General features: G+C 37.9%; 1 protein-coding gene across 3 annotated transcripts in view; it reads left to right on the plus strand.

The window, feature by feature from the left end:
• The window catches only part of TNKS (tankyrase), a 119,954-nt gene that overhangs the window by 58,875 nt on the left and 41,807 nt on the right, over nucleotides 1–19,272 (plus strand). For all 3 annotated transcript variants that reach the window (XM_042451944.1, XM_042451941.1, XM_042451942.1), the window contains 4 exons: nucleotides 10,401–10,495; nucleotides 11,959–12,025; nucleotides 13,263–13,449; nucleotides 18,636–18,757. In XM_042451944.1, coding sequence (XP_042307878.1) covers nucleotides 10,401–10,495; nucleotides 11,959–12,025; nucleotides 13,263–13,449; nucleotides 18,636–18,757 — 471 coding nt within the window. The remainder of the gene's footprint in view (nucleotides 1–10,400; nucleotides 10,496–11,958; nucleotides 12,026–13,262; nucleotides 13,450–18,635; nucleotides 18,758–19,272) is intronic.

Genomic DNA, 19,272 nt, shown 5'->3' on the forward strand with positions numbered 1-19,272 from the left:
TCCTTGGAAAAACATCTCATGAGAGGTGATAGATATATTGGATCAAGGTGACCAACCAAGCTCCACTTTATTGGCAAAAGGGTTATGTTCCTGTTATAAAACACAGGGAACCTCAGTCAGCTAGCCTCAGGAGAGGTGGCTCCCCTTGCCTTCCCTTCTTTCATAGGAGAGATGTCTGTTAAAGGGAACAAAAAAACCCAGTTTCTTCCATGAGAGGGCTCTCCCTCACTAATTCAGGGGGTTAAGAAAAATTCTTTTCAAAACAATCAGACAAACAGCCTCCTCTCCATGGGGAGGAGACCTCCCTTTCCTCCATGAGTGTTTTAAAACAATATAATCAGGGTTTTCTGTTAAGGGGTTGCTTCAAATCCCATTCAGACATCCTGAAGAGTCTGCCACAAAGATCACAATTACCTCTTACCGTGGCTAGATAGTTACTTTTTAAATAACAATGCCTGCTGATGGACTTGCCATTCAGCTGCTGCCTGGCTTTTAAGACCTATTTTAACAATGTCTATCATGCATATGATGAGTTGGGCTCAAGGACATGAAGGTTAATGCTGCCAATCTCTTTCTTTTAGCGGTCTCAGGGTGCTACATAGTTCCTTTGCATATTGTTGGGCATGCTTTGAGTGTGATTTCCTGCATGTCAGGGGGTTGGACTTGATGGCCCTTGTGGTCTCATCCAACTCCATGATTCTATGATTTTATTGTTATAAGGTTAGCTGCTGTGGGTGAGTGTCTTATCCCTGACTGGGTTTCATGCCAATTAGCTTACTTGCTGTTCACCGCTATGATAAAACAAATAAAACAAATTATTATTATTATTATTATTATTATTATTATTGTCTGGCCCAAATAACACCATTGTCCACTGCCTTCTGAGGCTGGGAAGATGGACTTCCTAGTGCCTATGCCTTGTTTTTTCTGCTAGCACAGCTTGTTTTCAAATTTTAAGTGGAGGTCAGACATTAACATTCCTCTTTCGGAGTGTTAAGTCTTAATCACTAGTGAAATCACCTTAATAGGTGATCAGTGATAGGCTGAAAGCTGCCATAGGTCCAGATTAGATCAGGCTCCATTCTGATTGATCACATAATCCACCGCTTTAGACAAGTTCTCATCAACTGCTTCAGGTTTTCAGTGGTTGACCTGCTATAGTCCATCCAAGATGGCATTCAGAAGGGACTTGACCCAACCTCAGTGTGCCTTCATCCAGATCCTACCTTCGTGCCTAGGGTCAACTCAACCTTTCAGGTGTCATAGGACATTCTCCTGCCTTCATTCTGCCCCGATCCTAAATAGGACTTGGGAAAGACCTGGCTCACATTGGATGTGCGCAGACCCCTCAAAATCTACTTCAAGAAGACTTCAACCTTAAGGTCATCTGAAATGTTGTTCATTTCCTTTCTTCCAGGCTCTTTGGGGTTCAAGGTATCTGGCTCGACTCTGAGTAGGTCGATCAGGTCTGATATTCAAGAGAGCTACCTTACTCTTGATGTCGCTCCACCTGAGGGGGTGAGGGCCCATTCTATGGGGAGTGCGTCCACTTCGGCGGCCCTGGTCGCTAAGGCCTCTCTAGCCGAGATTTGCAGGGCGGCGACATGGAAATTGCCCTCCACCTTCATTAGACACTATAAGCTGGATGTGTTCCAATATGCTGAGGCGGCCTTCGGAGGGGAGTCCCCCAGCAGGTGGTGGCTGGGTCCGCAGGTTCTAGCTAGGCACCTTCCCTCCCTGCTTGAGAGGGCTTTGGTAAATCCCATGATTCAGGAGGTCAGGACCCTCTCTGCTGGGAAAATGAACGTTGGATACTTACCGTGACATGTTCATTTCCAGCAGACGAGGGTCCTGGCATCCTGCCCACCCGGGGTGCCGCCTGCGGTCCAGCCCGGCCTGTTGACTGTCTCTGCTTAATGTTTTCTGTTTACTGGTTGTTTGTTTCTTTCAGAGGCCTGACTCCCCGGAGACGGCCCTTAGGGTTCATAATTGTTGTGCTGTTTCTCACCAGTAAAGGTCCAGGTCTTGGTTTATTTGCTATTCCCTTGGCTTGTTATTGACTGAGGCCCAAGGGGGGTTAGCCCCTCCTTATATAGGAGGCCGGTCTTTTCTTTGTCCCTGCCTACAGGAGCTAATGGGAGGTGCATAACCCATGATTCAGGATGCCAGGACCCTTGTCTGCTGGAAATGAACGTGTCATGGTAAGTACCCAACGTTTGTTTCTATACCCAGAGCCAAGCTATGGGCTAAACTGCTTAATACTACAATCGATAAAAGACTACTTTGGTTAATCATGAACCTATATAACAACACAACCTATATAAAAACACAAGGCAAGAACAGGGCTACAAGGGAATTTAACTAGGGACATCTATACCAACAGAGGGGTTCGACAAGGATGCATTCTGGCACCCACCCTATTTAATTTATATTTGAATGACCTAGCTAGTTACTTGGCATCAGATATGTATCATGCCCCCAAAATAGCTTCAACTAGCATCCCGCTACTTTTATATGCGGATGCTGCTGCTCTCCTTTCTTTTACTAAAATCGGACTAAAGCGCCTGTTAAGAGTATTTATACAGTACTGTGATGAAAACCAACTAACCATTAATTATGATAAATCTAAAATTATGATGTTCTCTAAGACTCGTACTGTAAATGATTGGGAAATAGCGGGTCATAAAATCAATCAGGTTAGATGTTTTAAGTACCTAGGTATAATCTTTCAAGCAGATGGCTCATGGGTATCTCATCGCATAGCAGCTGTCCAGTCTGCAAGTAACAGCAGTAAAGCAATATCCCGGTTTTTTTACACCAAGGGAGGCCAATTTATACCAGCTGCATGTAGGATACAGCAGGCTAAGGTTATCCCTCAGTTACTGTTTGGCATTCCGATATGGATATTGGGCTTCTCTTCATTGGTTGAACAGGTTCTATCAACCTTTCTTAGAAATTTGTTTGGAGTCCCAAAATGTGTGTCATCAGCTACCTTGAGATTGGAATCTGGGTGTATATCAATGGAATGTATTGCATGGGAATGGGCTCTAAGATACTGGCTAAAGCTTATGTTTGCAGGCCCAGAAAGAGGCTTCATGAATCTGATATGGAAGGACTCATACAAATCCCAAACACTCAGAGCGATCCAAGAAAAGCTTCAGAGATTGGGCCTTTCAGATAGTTTTCTATGCATGTTAAAGTGGACAATGGCAAGGAAAATCCTCATACAAAGGATTAGAGATATCAACACCCAACACTCATCATCACTCGCCAACACAACTTGCTCTCCCATTAAGTTAGGCCTAGAATTTAATATAAAGGGTGGCGCAAACTACTTGAAAAATCTTACAATCCCCAAATATCGCTTGGCATTTTCTAAAGCGAGATTAAATGTATTTCCATCTGCAGTACTGGAAGGCCGTTTTCAACATGTTGAATATAAAGATCGTCTGTGCCCTTGTGGAGAAGGGTCTGTAGAATCTATATCACATATCCTTCTCGTGTGTATTAGGGATGACAGACTGAGATTAATTAAACCCTTATTAGATAAATTTCAAGGAAGATCTCAGGGCTGGTGTACAAGATATCTATTGAAGGACACTGATAAAAAGGTTACAGAAGAGGTGGCAAAATTTTGTTTTGCAGCAATCAAGACACGCAGGGCTATAATTACTACAGCAAGAATAAATAACTGGTATTAGTAATCAACAGTAAACATCCCCTTTTGACCTAGTTCATTATATAGTGTACAGTATCTGTTTTGCACAACAAGGGCCAGATATGCTCCTAACTGAATGTATTACTTTTAATTGTACAGACTTTGCATATTTATGCTCAATATGTCATTGCTATGTCAAACTGATTGTAACTGTTTTGATCTGTTTTTTATTTTTTTATTTTTATTTTTTTTGCCTGGAGGTCTGTTGACTGTAATAAAGGTTTGATGATGATGATGAAAACACCTTCTACCCAACACCTTCTTTGCCTCAGTCTTCCCACAAAAGGAAAAGGGTGCTTGACCTGAGGAAAATGGAGCAGAGGACACAATAGGGGAAATGCAACACAAAATAAGCAAAGAGATAGTACAGTAATACCTGATTAATCTAAATGAAGTCTCCAGGGCCAAATGACTACATCTAAGGGTATTGAAGGAACTGGCAGAAAATAATCTCAGAATCACTGTCAATAATCTTTGAGAATTCCTGGAGAACAGGAGAAGTCCTAGCAGACTGGAGGGGGTAAAATGTTGTCTCCATCTTTAAAAACGGGGGGGGGGGGGACCCAAATAATTACTGCCCAGTCAGCCTGACGTGTACCAGGAAAGATTCTAGAATTCTAGAATAGGTCATTAAACAGATAGTCTGTAAGCACTTAGAAAAGAATACTGTGGTTACTAATTGTCAGCATGGGTTTCTGATCTCTTTTTGATCAAGCCTCAAGCTTGGTAGCTGAATGCTGCGGATTTAACATATCTTGATTTCAGTAAAACCTTTATAAGGTCCTCCGTGATACCTTTGCAAAAAGGCTAATAAAATGTGGGCTAGACAACGCTACTGTTAGGTGGATGTGTAATTGATTGACATGAACCCAAAGAGTGCTCATCAATGGCTCTTTTTCATCCTGGAGAGAAGTGACCAGTTGGGTCCCATAGGGTTCTGGGCACAGTGCTATTCAACACCTTTATCAATGACTTGGATGATGGAATACAGGGCAGGCTTATCAAATTTGCAAATGGCACTAAATTAAGAGGGGTTAGTAATACCCTAGAGGTATTACAGAATTCAAAATGAGGGAGAAGTGTAGGATACTACATTTGGATAGTAAAAATGAAGTACATCGATATAGGATGGGAGACACCTGGCATGACAGCAGTACTTGTGAACGTGAATCAGCAATGTGATGTGGGAACAAAGAAAGCCAGCGTGTTTCTAGGCTGCCTCAATAGAAGTATATTGTCTAGACTGAAGCAAGTAATAGGACCACTGTATTCTGCTTTGCTCAGAACTCATCTGGATTATTGTGTCCAGTTCTGGTCACCACAATTCAAGAAACATGATTCAATATGTCCAGAGGAGGGCGACCAAAAGGGTAAAAGGTCTGGAAATCATGCCCTGTTTCGAGTGGCTTAGGGAGATAGGTATGTTTAGCTTGGAGAAGAAAAGGTTAAGGGGTGACGTGATAGCCATGTTTAAGTATTTGAAGGGATGTCATATTAAGGATAGAGCAAGTTTATTTTCTGCTGCTCCAGAGGCTAGGGCATGGTGCAATGGATTCAAATTTGAAGAAAAGAGATGCCACCTAAACACTAGGAAGAACGTCCTGACAGTAAAAAAATGTTCAACAGTGGATCATGCTGTCTTGGGGAGTGGTGGAGTCTTTGGAGATTTTTTTTTAATTTTTATAATTATTTCAGTTTAACACGCATAAAATAACAGCTATATACATGATTCTACAGAGTTACATATATATCATATATAAACTCTTCACATGATATTCTCTATTATTGCTTCCTTTTTCTTTCATTTCTTTTTCATGCTAAATTTTATTTTAATAGTTGGTTTGGAAAATATTTATTCCAGTTTTTGTATCTGTACCTCTGGATCATTACTCTTAAATGTATTAATATATACCAGATTCCACTTTCTGTGGATATACTAATATTATATCTTAGCAAGCAACTGTTATTAAATCATCTCTATCCCTTACAATAAAGTTGTATTACGGGTTCCCAGTCTTCTTCTACTTTATCAACGTTTTTCTGTTTTATATACGCTGAAAGCTTATCCATCTCCATTGTTTCTAGTAATTTCTGGAGCCACAAATCCATGTTCGGTATAGTATTGTCTTTCCAAAATTGAGCTAAAAGTATTCTAGCCGTTGAAATCATATAAAGAAGTATTTGTCCAAATTTTTTCTGAATTTCTAGTGTGGTTTTATTTATCATATTCAGGAGGTAGATTTTGGGTCTGAATTCAAATTTTATCTTTAACATATCTTCAATAGTTATGTGAATTTGTTTCCAATATCTTTTAAGTTTGGGACAACACCACCATACGTGAAACCAGGTACCTCTTGCTTTCTGGCATTTCCAACAAGAATTCGATTTCTTTTTGTCAATCATTGCCAATCTGTTTGGGGTGAGGTACCATCGGTTCTTCATTTTCCAAAAGTTCTCTTTCAAGTTTTGGGATAGAGTAAATTTTTTTGTCTTTTCTCTGGCAAAGCTCCAGCTTTCCAAATCTATGGTGTTCCCACAATCTGAAGCCCATTTAATCATGGCATCTGAAATTATGTCTTGCTCTTGGTCTATCTTTGACAGGAATTTGTATAGCTTAGATGTTTTCTTTTGGTCTTCATCTAATAGTATCTTATCAATTTCTTCCAATTCTGTATTTACTCCATATAAGTTCTGATCCATCTTAAATCACTCTTTCAGTTGAGCGTATAAAAACCAATTTATTTTCCTACCAGTTTCTTCAAGTTCTTCCAAAGTTTTCAGTCGGTAGACACCCTCCGATGTTTTTGATAATATATCACCATAGTTCATCCAGTTATCTGATTTTTCCCATCCTTCCAAAAAATGCTTCTTGTGTTGAAACCCATACAGGAATTTTCCTATAGATTTTCTTTTGTATTCTATCCCAAGTTTTAAGAAGTGATTTCCTAATCTCATGTTGTGTGAATTCTTTATGTATTTTAGCTTTCCCATAGCAGAGGTAGGCATGCCATCCAAATCTATTATTAAAACCTTCTATTTTTAACATCTCTTGTTTCTCTAATTTAACCCAATCAGAAATCCAGTTTAAAATATTTGCTTGGTAATAAAGTTCCAAATTTGGTACTCCCCCTCCTCCATCTTCTCTTTGACGAGTCATCGTTTTCCATCTTATTCTAGATTTTTTCCCATTCCATAAAAAGCTCTTTATATCATTATTCCATTGTTTGAATGTGTTTGAGTTAATCAGAATTGGGATTGATTGAAACAAAAAGTTAATTTTTGGCAAAAGCATCATTTTTAGCGTTTCAATTTTACCCGAGATTGACAAATCTAATTTTGACCATTTTTTCAAGCCTTTTCTCATTTCAGACCATAGCTTTTTATAGTTATTTTCACACAGCTCTGCATTTTTGTTTGTAATCCAAATGCCTAGATATTTGGCTTTCTTCTTAATTTCACATTTAGTTTTCTTTTCAATTAATTGATCCTCTTGATTTGATGTATTCTTAGTTACAATTAGAGTCTTGTTTCTGTTTATCTTAAATCCTGTGACTGCTCCGAATTCTTCCATTGTTTTGAACAAGATACTGATTTGCTCAATTGGGTCATTCAAAATTACCATCAGGTCGTCAGCAAATGCCTTAAGTTTATATTCTGTTCCCTTTATTTTTATTCCTTTAATTTCTCTGTTGCTTCTAATTGTATTGGCCAAAATTTCCATCACTGTTATGAAGAGAAGTGGGGATAAGGGGCATCTTTGACGTGTGCCTTTTGATATTTCAAAAGTTTGCGATTTTCTTCCATTAATAATTAGTTGGGCTCTTTGATTCATGTATATTTTTTGGATCCAGTTTAAGAAGTTTGCCCCCACATTCATTTTCTTAAGGACTTCAAAGATAAAATTCCAATTTACATTATCAAAAGCCTTCTCTGCATCTGCAAAGATCAAGGCTAGTTGTTCTCCTTTGTTTTCTTCATAATATTCTAAGATGTTAATTCTTGTCCTTATGTTGTCTTTCATATGTCGAGATGGCAAAAAGCCCGTTTGATCATGGTTAATATAGTTTGATAGAACCTTTTTAAATCTACTGGCCAATATTGATGACAAAATTTTGTAATCTTCATTTAGCAGAGAAATGGGTCTGTAGTTCGACATCTCAGATTTATCTTTGGATTCTTTAGGGATAAGCGTAATGTTAGCATTTTTCCATGTTTCAGGTAGATCATTAAAACTAATTTCATTTAAAATATTTAGTAGAGGTATTTTTAATTCGTCTTTGAATATTTTATAATAGCTAGCTGGGAAGCCGTCAGGGCCTGGTGTTTTATTTGACTTCATTCTGTGTATCGCTTCTTCAGTTTCTTCCAATGAGAAGGCGGCGTTCAAAACAATTTGTTGATTCTGGGATATTTCTTTTATCTCTTGGCTCTCTAAGTATTTTAATATACGTTGTAAGAGAATGTCATCTTTTTTATATAAATCTGAATAAAATTTAAGGAAGGCTTCCGTTATTTCTTTTTGAGAATGGATTGTCTCGCCTTCCAATTTAATCTCTGAAATCCCGTTTTTTTCTCTCTGCTGTCTCAATTTGTTTGATAACCACTTCCCGGATTTGTTTGCAGTTTCAAAGTGTCGTTGTTTTTCGATTTTTTACTATTTATTTATTTTTTGGCTATTTGTCTTGTAATTTCTTTGTCAAGTTGTTTTTTCCAAAATTTGAGTTGTTTATCCAGTTTGTCATTTGTGGGGTCTTTGTTCCGTCTATTCTCTATCTTTTGGATTTGTTCTTCTGCATTTTTCAATTCTTGATTCCATCTTTTTTTCATTTCGCTCCTTTCTGTATCAAAAAACCCCTCATACTGGCCTTGCTTGCGTCTCAGACTGTTCTCATGGGAACTTCTCTATTTGCATTTTCTTCAAAGTAGTTTTTCAGAGTCTTTTTTGCTTTTTTGACCAAGTCTTTGTTATTAAGTAGATAGTCGTTCATTCTCCAATTAAATTGTTTCTCATTTTCTGCAATAATCATTACAATCAGATTGTGGTCTGATACAAGTTTTGGAAGAATATCAATATTTTTCACAGTTGGGAAGAGCACCTTTGAAATCAAAAACATATCGATTCTCGAAGTGGATTTGTGAGTATCTGAAAAGTATGTATGACCAGGATTACTTGGATATATACTTCTCCAAATGTCACTGAGTTTCATCTCCTCTTGAAATGCAAAGAAAGTAGAGGGTAGCTTTTCTTGATTTTTCTTTATTTTCTTTCCTGAGGTTCTATCCTGTTGAGGATTTATAACAGCGTTCCAATCTCCTAGTGCAATTATATTTTCATATTCCTCTTGTCTAATCAGTTCATTTAGATTTTTGTAGAATTTGTGTTGCCTTTCGTTGGGTGCATAAATACCTACTATCAGGTATTTAACATTGTCTAGAATAATTTCAATACTGATATAATGACCTTCTTCGTCTTCAAAAATTTTCCTTGTTGCTATTTTATCCTTAATGTAGATAATGATAGTCTTTGGAGATTTTTAAACAGAGATTAGATGGCCAACTGTCAGGAGTTCTTTGATTCTATATTCCTGCACAGCAGGTTTTTGGAATAGAAGGCCCTTGTGGTTTCTTATTATTCTAAGTTAATATTACTCTTATTCATGATTTAGTTACAGATGATGAGGCTGATTTAGGATGTATAACTGAGATGAAGATACAGCTCAGCACTTGGGACACAAAAGACTGAAAAGAGAGATTGTTCCATTTACTGGGGAAATTGAAAGTAACAGAGGGAGATATGGTGAGGCATTTCTACTCATACCTGTTTTGGACCTATGGATGGGGTCCCTGCCAAAAACTCCTTAGTTCTGGAATCTTCCAGTCGTTCCTTTTGTGCTGGTGCATGACTCGTATGTATGAGTAACAGAATCCAAGAAAAATTAAGTGTTTCTAAGAGGTGTTCTCTATAGGTATTTGAATGACCACTATGGGAACAGAATGCAGAACAAGACTGGTCTTTAGTCTCATCTAGCAGGACTCAGTGTTACGTGAAAATTCATAGAAAAGATTTTACGTTCAATTTCTTGTTGCTTTTAGAGAGAGAGTCATAGATAAATAATTAATCAACAATATTTATTAATTTTTGTAAAGGGATGCTTTTCTGTATAAATATGCAACAGTGTTGTAATGTTAAAAATTGTTTAGAACTATATTGACAATTCTGCTTATTCTTTTTTTATAGAATGTATTTTTTATATGTATTGGTTGCTATTTGCATGCAATTTTCAAAAAGGTTTTTTCTTCAAAGTCAATTTCTAGATCACTTCCTGTCTTTCTTGAACCTAAAACACTCTGGTGAAGATATCCCCCTGTTCTTTCTAGGGATGTTGGGGAGCATTTGGGAGCAAAAAGAAAAAGTGTGTGTGTGTGCGCGTGCACGCGTGCACTATTTGAGAATGATTTTTTATTTTTGTTTTTTTAAATTTCCCTGGTGGGCCTACAGACAGCATATGGGTCACGCATTCTGCACACTTTCTTTAAAGTAAATGCATTTAAAAATAGGAGAAGTTTTGTACTTGCTCTTAAACTAGTATTTGTCTTTGCATTTATAATATTCATTAATATAAAAATTTAGTTCAACCTTGAAAAGAGTGTTAATTTCTGTTCTTTTGTTCTTTTGTTTCAGTCTACTCCATTACATTTGGCTGCAGGATATAACAGAGTTCGGATAGTTCAGTTGTTGCTTCAGCATGGTGCAGATGTCCATGCAAAGGATAAGGGGTATGTGATATTCTTTAATGAAGTTCTTGGTTTTAGTACAGTAGGTATGAACAACCTCTGTGCTGTTGTTATTTTTTTAAAAAACTATATTTTTTTCTTGATTTTAATGTGATAAACAACAGCCCACTTAATTACAGTTTACTGTAGTGGAGCTGCTGCAGCTTTTAAAAGAATTCCATATCTCTCTGGGTTAGAGCAATGGTTTCCAAACATTCTGTATTTCAGAAATGCTTGTTCCTTTGCCTCATCTGCAAATGAGTCTCACAGCATCTGCTGCAGGATCTCAGTATAATACAAAAGATTCTGGAACATGTTTTAAGGCCACAAACTGACTACCACTTTGGGCTCCCTAACAGGTGTCATAGGCTATATATTTCAAAAGGAAGGAACTAGCAAAACCACCTCTTACTATTCCTTGCCCAAGAAAGCTCTATGAAATTCATGGCGTTACAATAGTAAACACAGTCCAGAGGCCCCTGCAACTCCATCTGTATGCCAGTAAAGCTCTTGTGTAATTTTTGGTCCAAATTTACCTGGTGTAGCCAGGGGAAAACACTTTGCTACCTGAGGCAAAAGTATGTCCTCTACAGCACCTGAATACTCTGAGGACACTGGACAGACTTTGTGACATATCGGCCTGTCTTCCAATACCGTGCTGCAGCCTGGTCACTGTGCTCCCTGCCATCCAGATAGCCAGCAGCTGCTTTAGCGGCCTCTCTCTGCTTTATGACAGGTCTGTACCTGCAAACACATTTCTGAAATTCAAGAGAATTGCAAAGCCAGATATGGAAGAGAATCACAGAGATACTCTCTCTGAGATAGACTCATAGAATCACAGAGTTGGAAGGGACAACAAGGGCCATATCTATTCCAGCCTCCTAGCATGGAGAAATTCCCAACTAAGCCACTGCTGAGAGAAGGCCATCCAGTCTTTGTTTTTCTATAAAGAGGAAGAGTCCACCACCCTCAGGGAATGTATTCCCCTGTCTAGCAGCTCTTACCACAGAAAGGTCTTCCTAATGTTTATGTAAAGTGTCTTGTACAGGTAAATTGAATCTATTGATACATGTCACATTTTCTTGAGCAGCAGAAAACAAGCTTGCACCATTTTCTATAGAGAGATAGATAGATAGGACCTACTTTTTCTGCTTCTTTCAAGGTCTATAAGGATTAGACCATCTGAGATGCTATTCTGGAGACTTTGAAGTGGTAGTGCTTGAAGAATTAGTTTGGTACCCTTCCCTGACCCTTTAATCAAATCTGAATCTACTTAAATAGATTATCTGTGTTTATTTTTACATATGTAGATTTTTATAAACCTGAACCAACTAGAAATGATTATCTTAAATTTTTATACATATATTGTATAAAACCTAAAAGTTTAAATGACTCCTTTATGATGAGTATGGTCCTACATTCTTGATGTTTGAGGTAATATAATTTAATATTGTTATTTATTGTAGTGGGCTTGTACCTCTCCACAATGCATGCTCCTATGGGCATTATGAAGTAACAGAACTCCTGTTAAAGGTATGTTAACGGAAGGTTATTATTTATTTATTTTATTTTATTTTATTTCACTCCTGGATGTAACACTGTGTAATATGTATATGCAATAATTAACACAATATAGTCGATCCTTTGTATCCGTGGGGGTTCCATTCTGGACCCCCCCCCCCAACACACACACACAGATGACAAAAAATGTAGGACTTCAAATTCTGTTCTTCCCAGTGGTGGAGAGAATGAGACAGAACCATTCACAGATACTCCAATTCGCGTATGGCATGCCCACAGTTGGAGAAGCCCGCAGTTTACTGCTTGTGTGTTGTGCAGGTAACCACAACATATAATGGCATAAATCCTGTTGTTAATGCCAACTAGAGTAGATCCATTGAATCTACAGAACTTACATGAGTTCAGTATATTTTCTCTGATTCCCTAGTTAGGACAAACAAATCAGTTTAGTCTAATGTGTTTAGTTGAGTTTTGTTAGCAGACTAAATACTGTGGGATGAAAGATGGGATAGAAATATTTTAATAAATAGTCTTTATTCTGTTTAGCATGTATTCAAGACCAACACTTCATGTGTGTCTTTTTCTGATTAGAGAGATAAATAAATAACAGTAGTTCAGGGAACTCCATTCCCCTTCAGAAAGGTCCGTTTTACTTAGAGCTGCACATTCTGCTCATGATTAACTTGAAGTCTTTGTTTATAGTAACATAGCATGAATTGAAATGTTAATCTCTGAAAAATGTTTAGAGCATTCTGTAAGAACCTGTTCTACTAAATCACTTTGGCCCAATTTACTGAAGTCTGTAACCCTTTCTGTTGTGCCATTTTACTAAATAGAAAGGCAAAATGATAACAAAGTTGGCTCGTACTCTAAGGTTTGGTTGTATAATCTCTCTTGTTACAGATATTTGCCCAGGGCAAACATTTTGCTCATGGATGATCCTGGATTTGAATTGGTCCTCTTTTACCTTTCCTGTTATGTAGGTTGTGCTGAAACTGTATTTTAAAAAATAAAATACCCACAATATGTTAACCTCATTTTCTGAGACAAATTTCAGCTTCCAGTGCACATTTGTAGCAAATGTTAATATTCTTCTTATGAAGTACTAATTAAATGACATGAACATATATTATTATAATATATCTAAGGTGCCATTTTCATGAAACAACTTGCTGTCTTTAACACAAAACATCAACCACAGTAATATGTATCAAATTTTTTACTCATCTTATATTCTTTCCTTACTTAGCATGGAGCCTGTGTAAATGCAATGGATCTTTGGCAATTTACTCCATTACATGAAGCTGCTTCCAAGAATCGTGTGGAAGTTTGTTCTTTGTTACTCAGCCATGGTGCAGATCCAACATTAGTCAACTGTCATGGCAAAAGTGCTGTAGACATGGCTCCAACACCTGAGCTGAAAGAGAGACTCACTTGTAGGTATCACTAGCATGGAAAATGTCATTCAGATCTAGACAGGTTTTTGTGCATGCTGTAATTTCTGGAAAGGGTGCAGAATGTGCGGTTGCCAAGAAAATTTAGCTTCTTGAGAATTACTACTTTTATTTTGTTTGTTTTTAAAGCAAGGATAGTTGCAATGATACTGTACACTGTGGCCATTCTCCATGGAATATCTGAAGCTAGAGGATTTACTGCATAAGATTTCAAGTAGTCCAGGAGGGAGGGAAAGGTTTTCAGTACCCAAAGTAGCTTCTTCTCTATCCACTTGACTAACTGAAATGGAAAAAAGTATTTAAAATAATAATATATACAGAATTGGAAAATATGTTTTATGAAGACCTTTAGTGGATCAGAGTTAATACTGATGTAGTCATTTCTGAATTATCCATCATCCAGTTCCATGTAATAATGCAGAATTGTAGTACTGTGAAAGAAGGGGGAGGGATATTTCCTGTACACTTTCTCTATGTTATGCATAACTTTATATACTACTTTACCATTCATCTTTGCTTGCCTTTCCTCTCATAATTTCTTAATCATTTGTTGCCCTTTCAGCACCATTTCCCTGTTTATCATATAAGTGGGTTTTTAATCTTCAGCAATCCTTTTAAAGGCCTAAACACCCTAAAGGCACCGGATCCCATCTGATCTTGGGAGCTAAGCAGGGTCAGCCCTAGCTAGTACTTCAACTTGCTGTAGACTATATTTCAGAGGAAGGAACTGAAAAAACCATCTCTGAGTATTCATTGTCCAAGAAAAATATATGAAATTCATGGGGTCACAATGGGTTGACAGACAACTAGAAGGCACATGCGCATGTATGCATGTGTGCGCGTGCGCACACACACACATACACAATCCCTTTTAAACTGTCCTGACAAGAACTGTACACAGTATTCAAAATTACATGGTAAGATTTATGTACAGGCATTAGATAGTGGTAGCTTTCTTTTTGATTCCAGTTTTCCCAGTAGATAAGGGAAGAACATCTTGTAATTTGGGTTATGATCTTCCCACTTGCTCCAGATAGGCAGAAAAAAAGAAAGACCTTACAGTATCCCCATGTGGATGGAGCTAACCCCAGAGCTCTCAACCACAGCCTTGGGAATCCTGTTCTGAACTGGGACAGGACCCTATCAGATTCATGTATAGTTTATGGATGATGAGGTGTTTTTGTTTGTTTGTTTGCTTTTGACTAAATGTGAATGATTAGATTTGCTTACCAGACCATAATTGAACATTTTAGAGGTTTTTGTGATCTTTTTGTTTTAACCATTCTAAATTTTGCATATTTAACAGACATAGTCATCTTACAATTTCAAATTATTTATGAACAAGTTAAAAAGCATTATACCCAGCACAGACTCTAGGGTCTGTATTCATTCCTCTGTTGTGAGAACTGACCTTTTATTCTTATTTCATCATTTCTGTTCTTCAATTTGTTTCTGATCCATAAGAGGTATTCTGCTCTCATCCTGTGAGTACAAGGCTTCCTCTGTATAATTTGTTTGAAGGACTTTAGCAAAAGCATTTGACAAAGTCCAGACAAACAATGTTTTATTGGATTACCCTTATCTTCATTCTTGTTGACAGTGTCAAGTAGGTCTAAAGGGTTCGTGAGAAGTCATGTTGATTAATCTTAAACAGTACTTTTACTTCTCTGTGCCTTATGACTATCTTTAAAAACACCTTTTGCTAATATACTGAAAAAACATTAAGCTAAATGACTTGTAATTTCAAATACCTGTTAGTTCCTTTAAGGGAAAAAGTTGGAATTCTATTTGCTGTTTTCAGATTCTCTGGTTATGCTGTCCCATCCTAGCAAGATTTTATGTACTTTGGATGCCAGCTGTTTTATATATGAATTGTTTACGAACCTCTAAATGAATTCTGTCCTGAGTCAGTGATTTATAGTATTTTGTGTTGTTTTTTTCCGGGCTGTGGGGCCATGTTCTAGAAAAGTTTATTCCTGACGTTTCACCAGCAGCTGTGGCTGGCATCTTCAGAGAATGCTGGCATGGAAGAGAGTGGGATAAATATACTGTTGGTTGAGAGGAAGTGATTTACATGTTGATCTGTCTATTGTTCTGTTCTTGAATGGCAAGGCCTCAAGTTATTTAATTAATGATCCATTGTCTGCTGGGTGGTTTTCATTTGCATTTGATGGGTCTTGATTTTGGTGTTTTTCAGGGCTGGTAGCCAAACTTTGTTTACTTTAAGGGTTTCTTCTTTCCTGTTGAAGTTGTCCATGTGTTTGTGGATTTCAATGGCTTCCCTGTGCATTCTGACCTGATAGTTATTGGCATGGTCCAGAACTTCAGTATTTTCAAACAATATTTTATGTTCAGGATGGCTTATAACATACAGTATTCTGCTACTGCTGATTTTTCTGGCTGACCCAGTATGCAGTGACTCTCGTGTTCCTTAATTTGTGTTTGAACACTGTGTTTGGTGGTCCCTATGTAGACCTGTTCACAGCTGCACGGTAAGTGGTAAACCCCTGCAGCTGTGAGAGGATCTCTCCTGTCCTTTGCTGAGCACAGCATTTGCTGGATTTTCCTGGTCAGTTTGTAGACCATTTGGAAGTTGTGTTTCCTCACCAGTTTCCCTATTCTGTCTCTGACTCCTTTGATGTATGGTAAAAAACCTTCCCTTTGGGTGGTTATTTGACTTCACTCCTATGGGTTTTTCTGGGTCTGATAGCCGTTATGATGTCTGAGCTGGAATAACCATTAGCCTGTAGCGTCCAGTCCAGGTGCTTCAATTCATCTTCCAGGAAGTGGGGCTCACAGATCCTATTTGCCCAGTCTACCAGTGTTTTTATTGTGCTTCTTTTTTTTTCTCTTGGGTGATGGTTAGAGTTCTTGTGTAGGTATCTGTCCGTGGGTGTAGGTTTTCTTTATACTGTGTGGCCCAACCGTTGGTTCGGTCTGTGGATGACCAGGACATCCAAGAATGGCAATTTGATTTTGTCAGTGAATTTGTCTCTTATCATAGATTTTTCCTTGAGTTCCTCATGCTCCTTTCTTGAACATGTTGAGTTACGCACAAATATCTAATTTACATTTTCTCAAGGAAGGCAGAGGTAGAGAATTCTTTCAGTTTTTCGGCAATGCACGGATGCTATGTTACAAGGATGTTACGTCCTGATGTATAACCTGTACCCAAGACAAGAGGCTGCCATAAGAACTGTGTACCCTTGTTATAGGCTGGGGTTTGCTTCCAAGCTCCCCATGGATAACAAAAACCCATGGATGCTCAAGTCCCATTAAATTTAATGACATAGCAAAATGGTGTCCCTCATAAAAAATGGAAAATCAAGGTTTGATATTTGAAATTTATACTTTATTTGAACATTTTCAAACCGTGGATACTTGAATCCATTTATAAAAAATCCCTGTATAAGAAGAGCCGACTGTACAAAGAACTAAAATGGTTCCCAGTAGGCAAAGAGCATTTTGCATTTATCCTTTTGGCCTCTTCAGCTCTCTATTTCTACTTTGTGGAAGATTTTTTCTCCTTCCCTATTTGAACAGCCAGAATTACTTACATCTTATCCCTGAGAGATATTCAGCCAAAACTGGATTGTCCCCAGTTTCTACTCTTGTTTCCCATGTTTCATTGTAAAGCAGGAAAAGGAAACTGGTTTACAGACACAATGCAGCCTTTGTAGTTGTCATCCCCTCAGCATTCTCTAGATCAATCTCTTCCCTGAAGTCTAATCTGAAGTGCTGCAGCTGGTGATCTAATGGTCATGGCCAGGCCAGACACCATTCAGCCTGTGGACAGCTGTGTGGGGTGGGACAATAAGCCCCCACCTCCCATTTTGATTTTTCATTCTTTTAAAAGCTCCTCTGCCCTGTTTGGGGTTTTAAGCACAAGTGAATCCATATTGATTCAGGTGGATCCTATCTTTTTTATACAGAGCTGGTTTGTCTGAAAATCTTCTTCAATGCTAACTCTTCTTCTTTACACCACTAACTATCTGCTCTGTACAGTGAGACCCCAGAGCTTTGCTTTTAAGCTGTCCCTTCATGTGGAGCGGCTACATTTCAGAGAAAGCTGCCTTGTCTTTTCTGGCTTTCAAACTCCTACCTAGGAACCTAAATTTATCTTCCAGGACTACAAGATTGTATCTCACACCATTGTTACTGACATACACAATAACTGCTGATGCCCAGCACTTTCTGCCAGAAGAGGGGAAGGAATGACTCTTCTGCTCTTCTTATACTGTTACAAGACTCAGTTAATTGTTTAATTCACTTGTCTGTTCTTCATCTTATTATGGAAAATAAGAACAATGGATTTGGCTTGGTCACTTTATTTATTTATTTAAAACACTTCATAACAACTATCTCTTAATATGAAAAATAAGATACGGATTGAACGTTCAGATGCTGCTTAAAAATTAGGTAATTGTGGGACACATTTTTTATTTTTTGTCAATAGTACGTATGCCTATTCTTGACCATCTGTTCTAGACTCCCAATTGCTGGTCAGAGAAGTGAGAAGTATTTCTAGAAAGTGACTCCTTTTTCCAGTGATTGTTCAAGTAATCCTTTCACTGGAGATCGTAAATATTCTTTTAATATATAAAGCCTGGTCACTCCTGCCTGATTTGAATATTTTGACAGAAAAACAAAATGAATTCTCCATATCATGAAGAAGAAGAAACATACACACGCACACATATACGACATACCTAGATTTTTACAGATATTTTGGTGAACTCACCTAACTCACATTGAACTTAGGTTTTAGCTCCATATATGCAGTGGAGATGCATGTATGCAGGCTTACCCAACCCTGCAGTCAGTGCAGACATTTGTGAAATGCCTTTATTTCAAATTCATATTCCTCTCTTACTGTTCTACCATGTTTCGTCACAGCTCACATTGTGGGAATGATGGTATAAATATATCATAGGCCCACTCAAACGTTTTAGTGGCCTAATTCTTTGAGTGTAATTTGTTTGTTATTGAAACAAGGATCACTTTACCTCTAACCCAGGACTATTATTTTACCCTTACAAGTGTCTTTTGGATGTTAGGGTAATCATTATAGCTCACTGAGGAAATACATTTCTTCTATTGGTGATATGTTTTCCTAAACTTATGTTGTATGTATCTGACACTTAGGAGTATTATTTGTTTTCCTGCAGATGAATTTAAAGGACATTCCTTACTACAAGCAGCAAGAGAAGCTGACTTGGCCAAAGTAAAGAAGACACTTGCCTTGGAAGTCATTAATTTCAAGCAGCCGCAGTCCCATGAGACAGCATTGGTGAGATCATGGAGTCATTTTGCTTGCTTTGGGCAATACTTTAGACTTTTGTATACATAATTGCAGTTGAAGTTATTCACAGTTACATATTCATCTCCAAGGCAAATTTAGTTCAATCTGTTGCAAGTGAGACTTGTTGCTTGGCTTGCCCATGACTTCCTCAGTCCTGAACCTAAGGAAGAACATATTGGAAGGATTTCCTTTGTTATTCATCCAGTTAGAGCTTGGATATGAGAATTCTGCCATTCAAAACTTAGGTTTGTTTGGCTGTTTCCTTTCAAACAAGCAGTGCAGCCCTTCAAATACAGTATGTTGTGTCTTTTGGCAACAGCAGTTGTTTCAGTAGCCTTCAAAATCTGCTGGAGCAGAAATAGTCTACTGTACTTGTCTCTTGGGAAGAGATGACCACAGAAGGTCAGTTCTGAGAAAATATTATTTTAACAGAGTTGAAATGGAGAATAAGCTTGAAGAATCATGCTGTCTCACTTTTACCAAACACTATCCTTTGATGTGTG

The sequence above is a fragment of the Sceloporus undulatus genome, chromosome 2 (assembly GCF_019175285.1).
Source record: "Sceloporus undulatus isolate JIND9_A2432 ecotype Alabama chromosome 2, SceUnd_v1.1, whole genome shotgun sequence".
NCBI classification, from domain to species: domain Eukaryota; kingdom Metazoa; phylum Chordata; class Lepidosauria; order Squamata; family Phrynosomatidae; genus Sceloporus; species Sceloporus undulatus.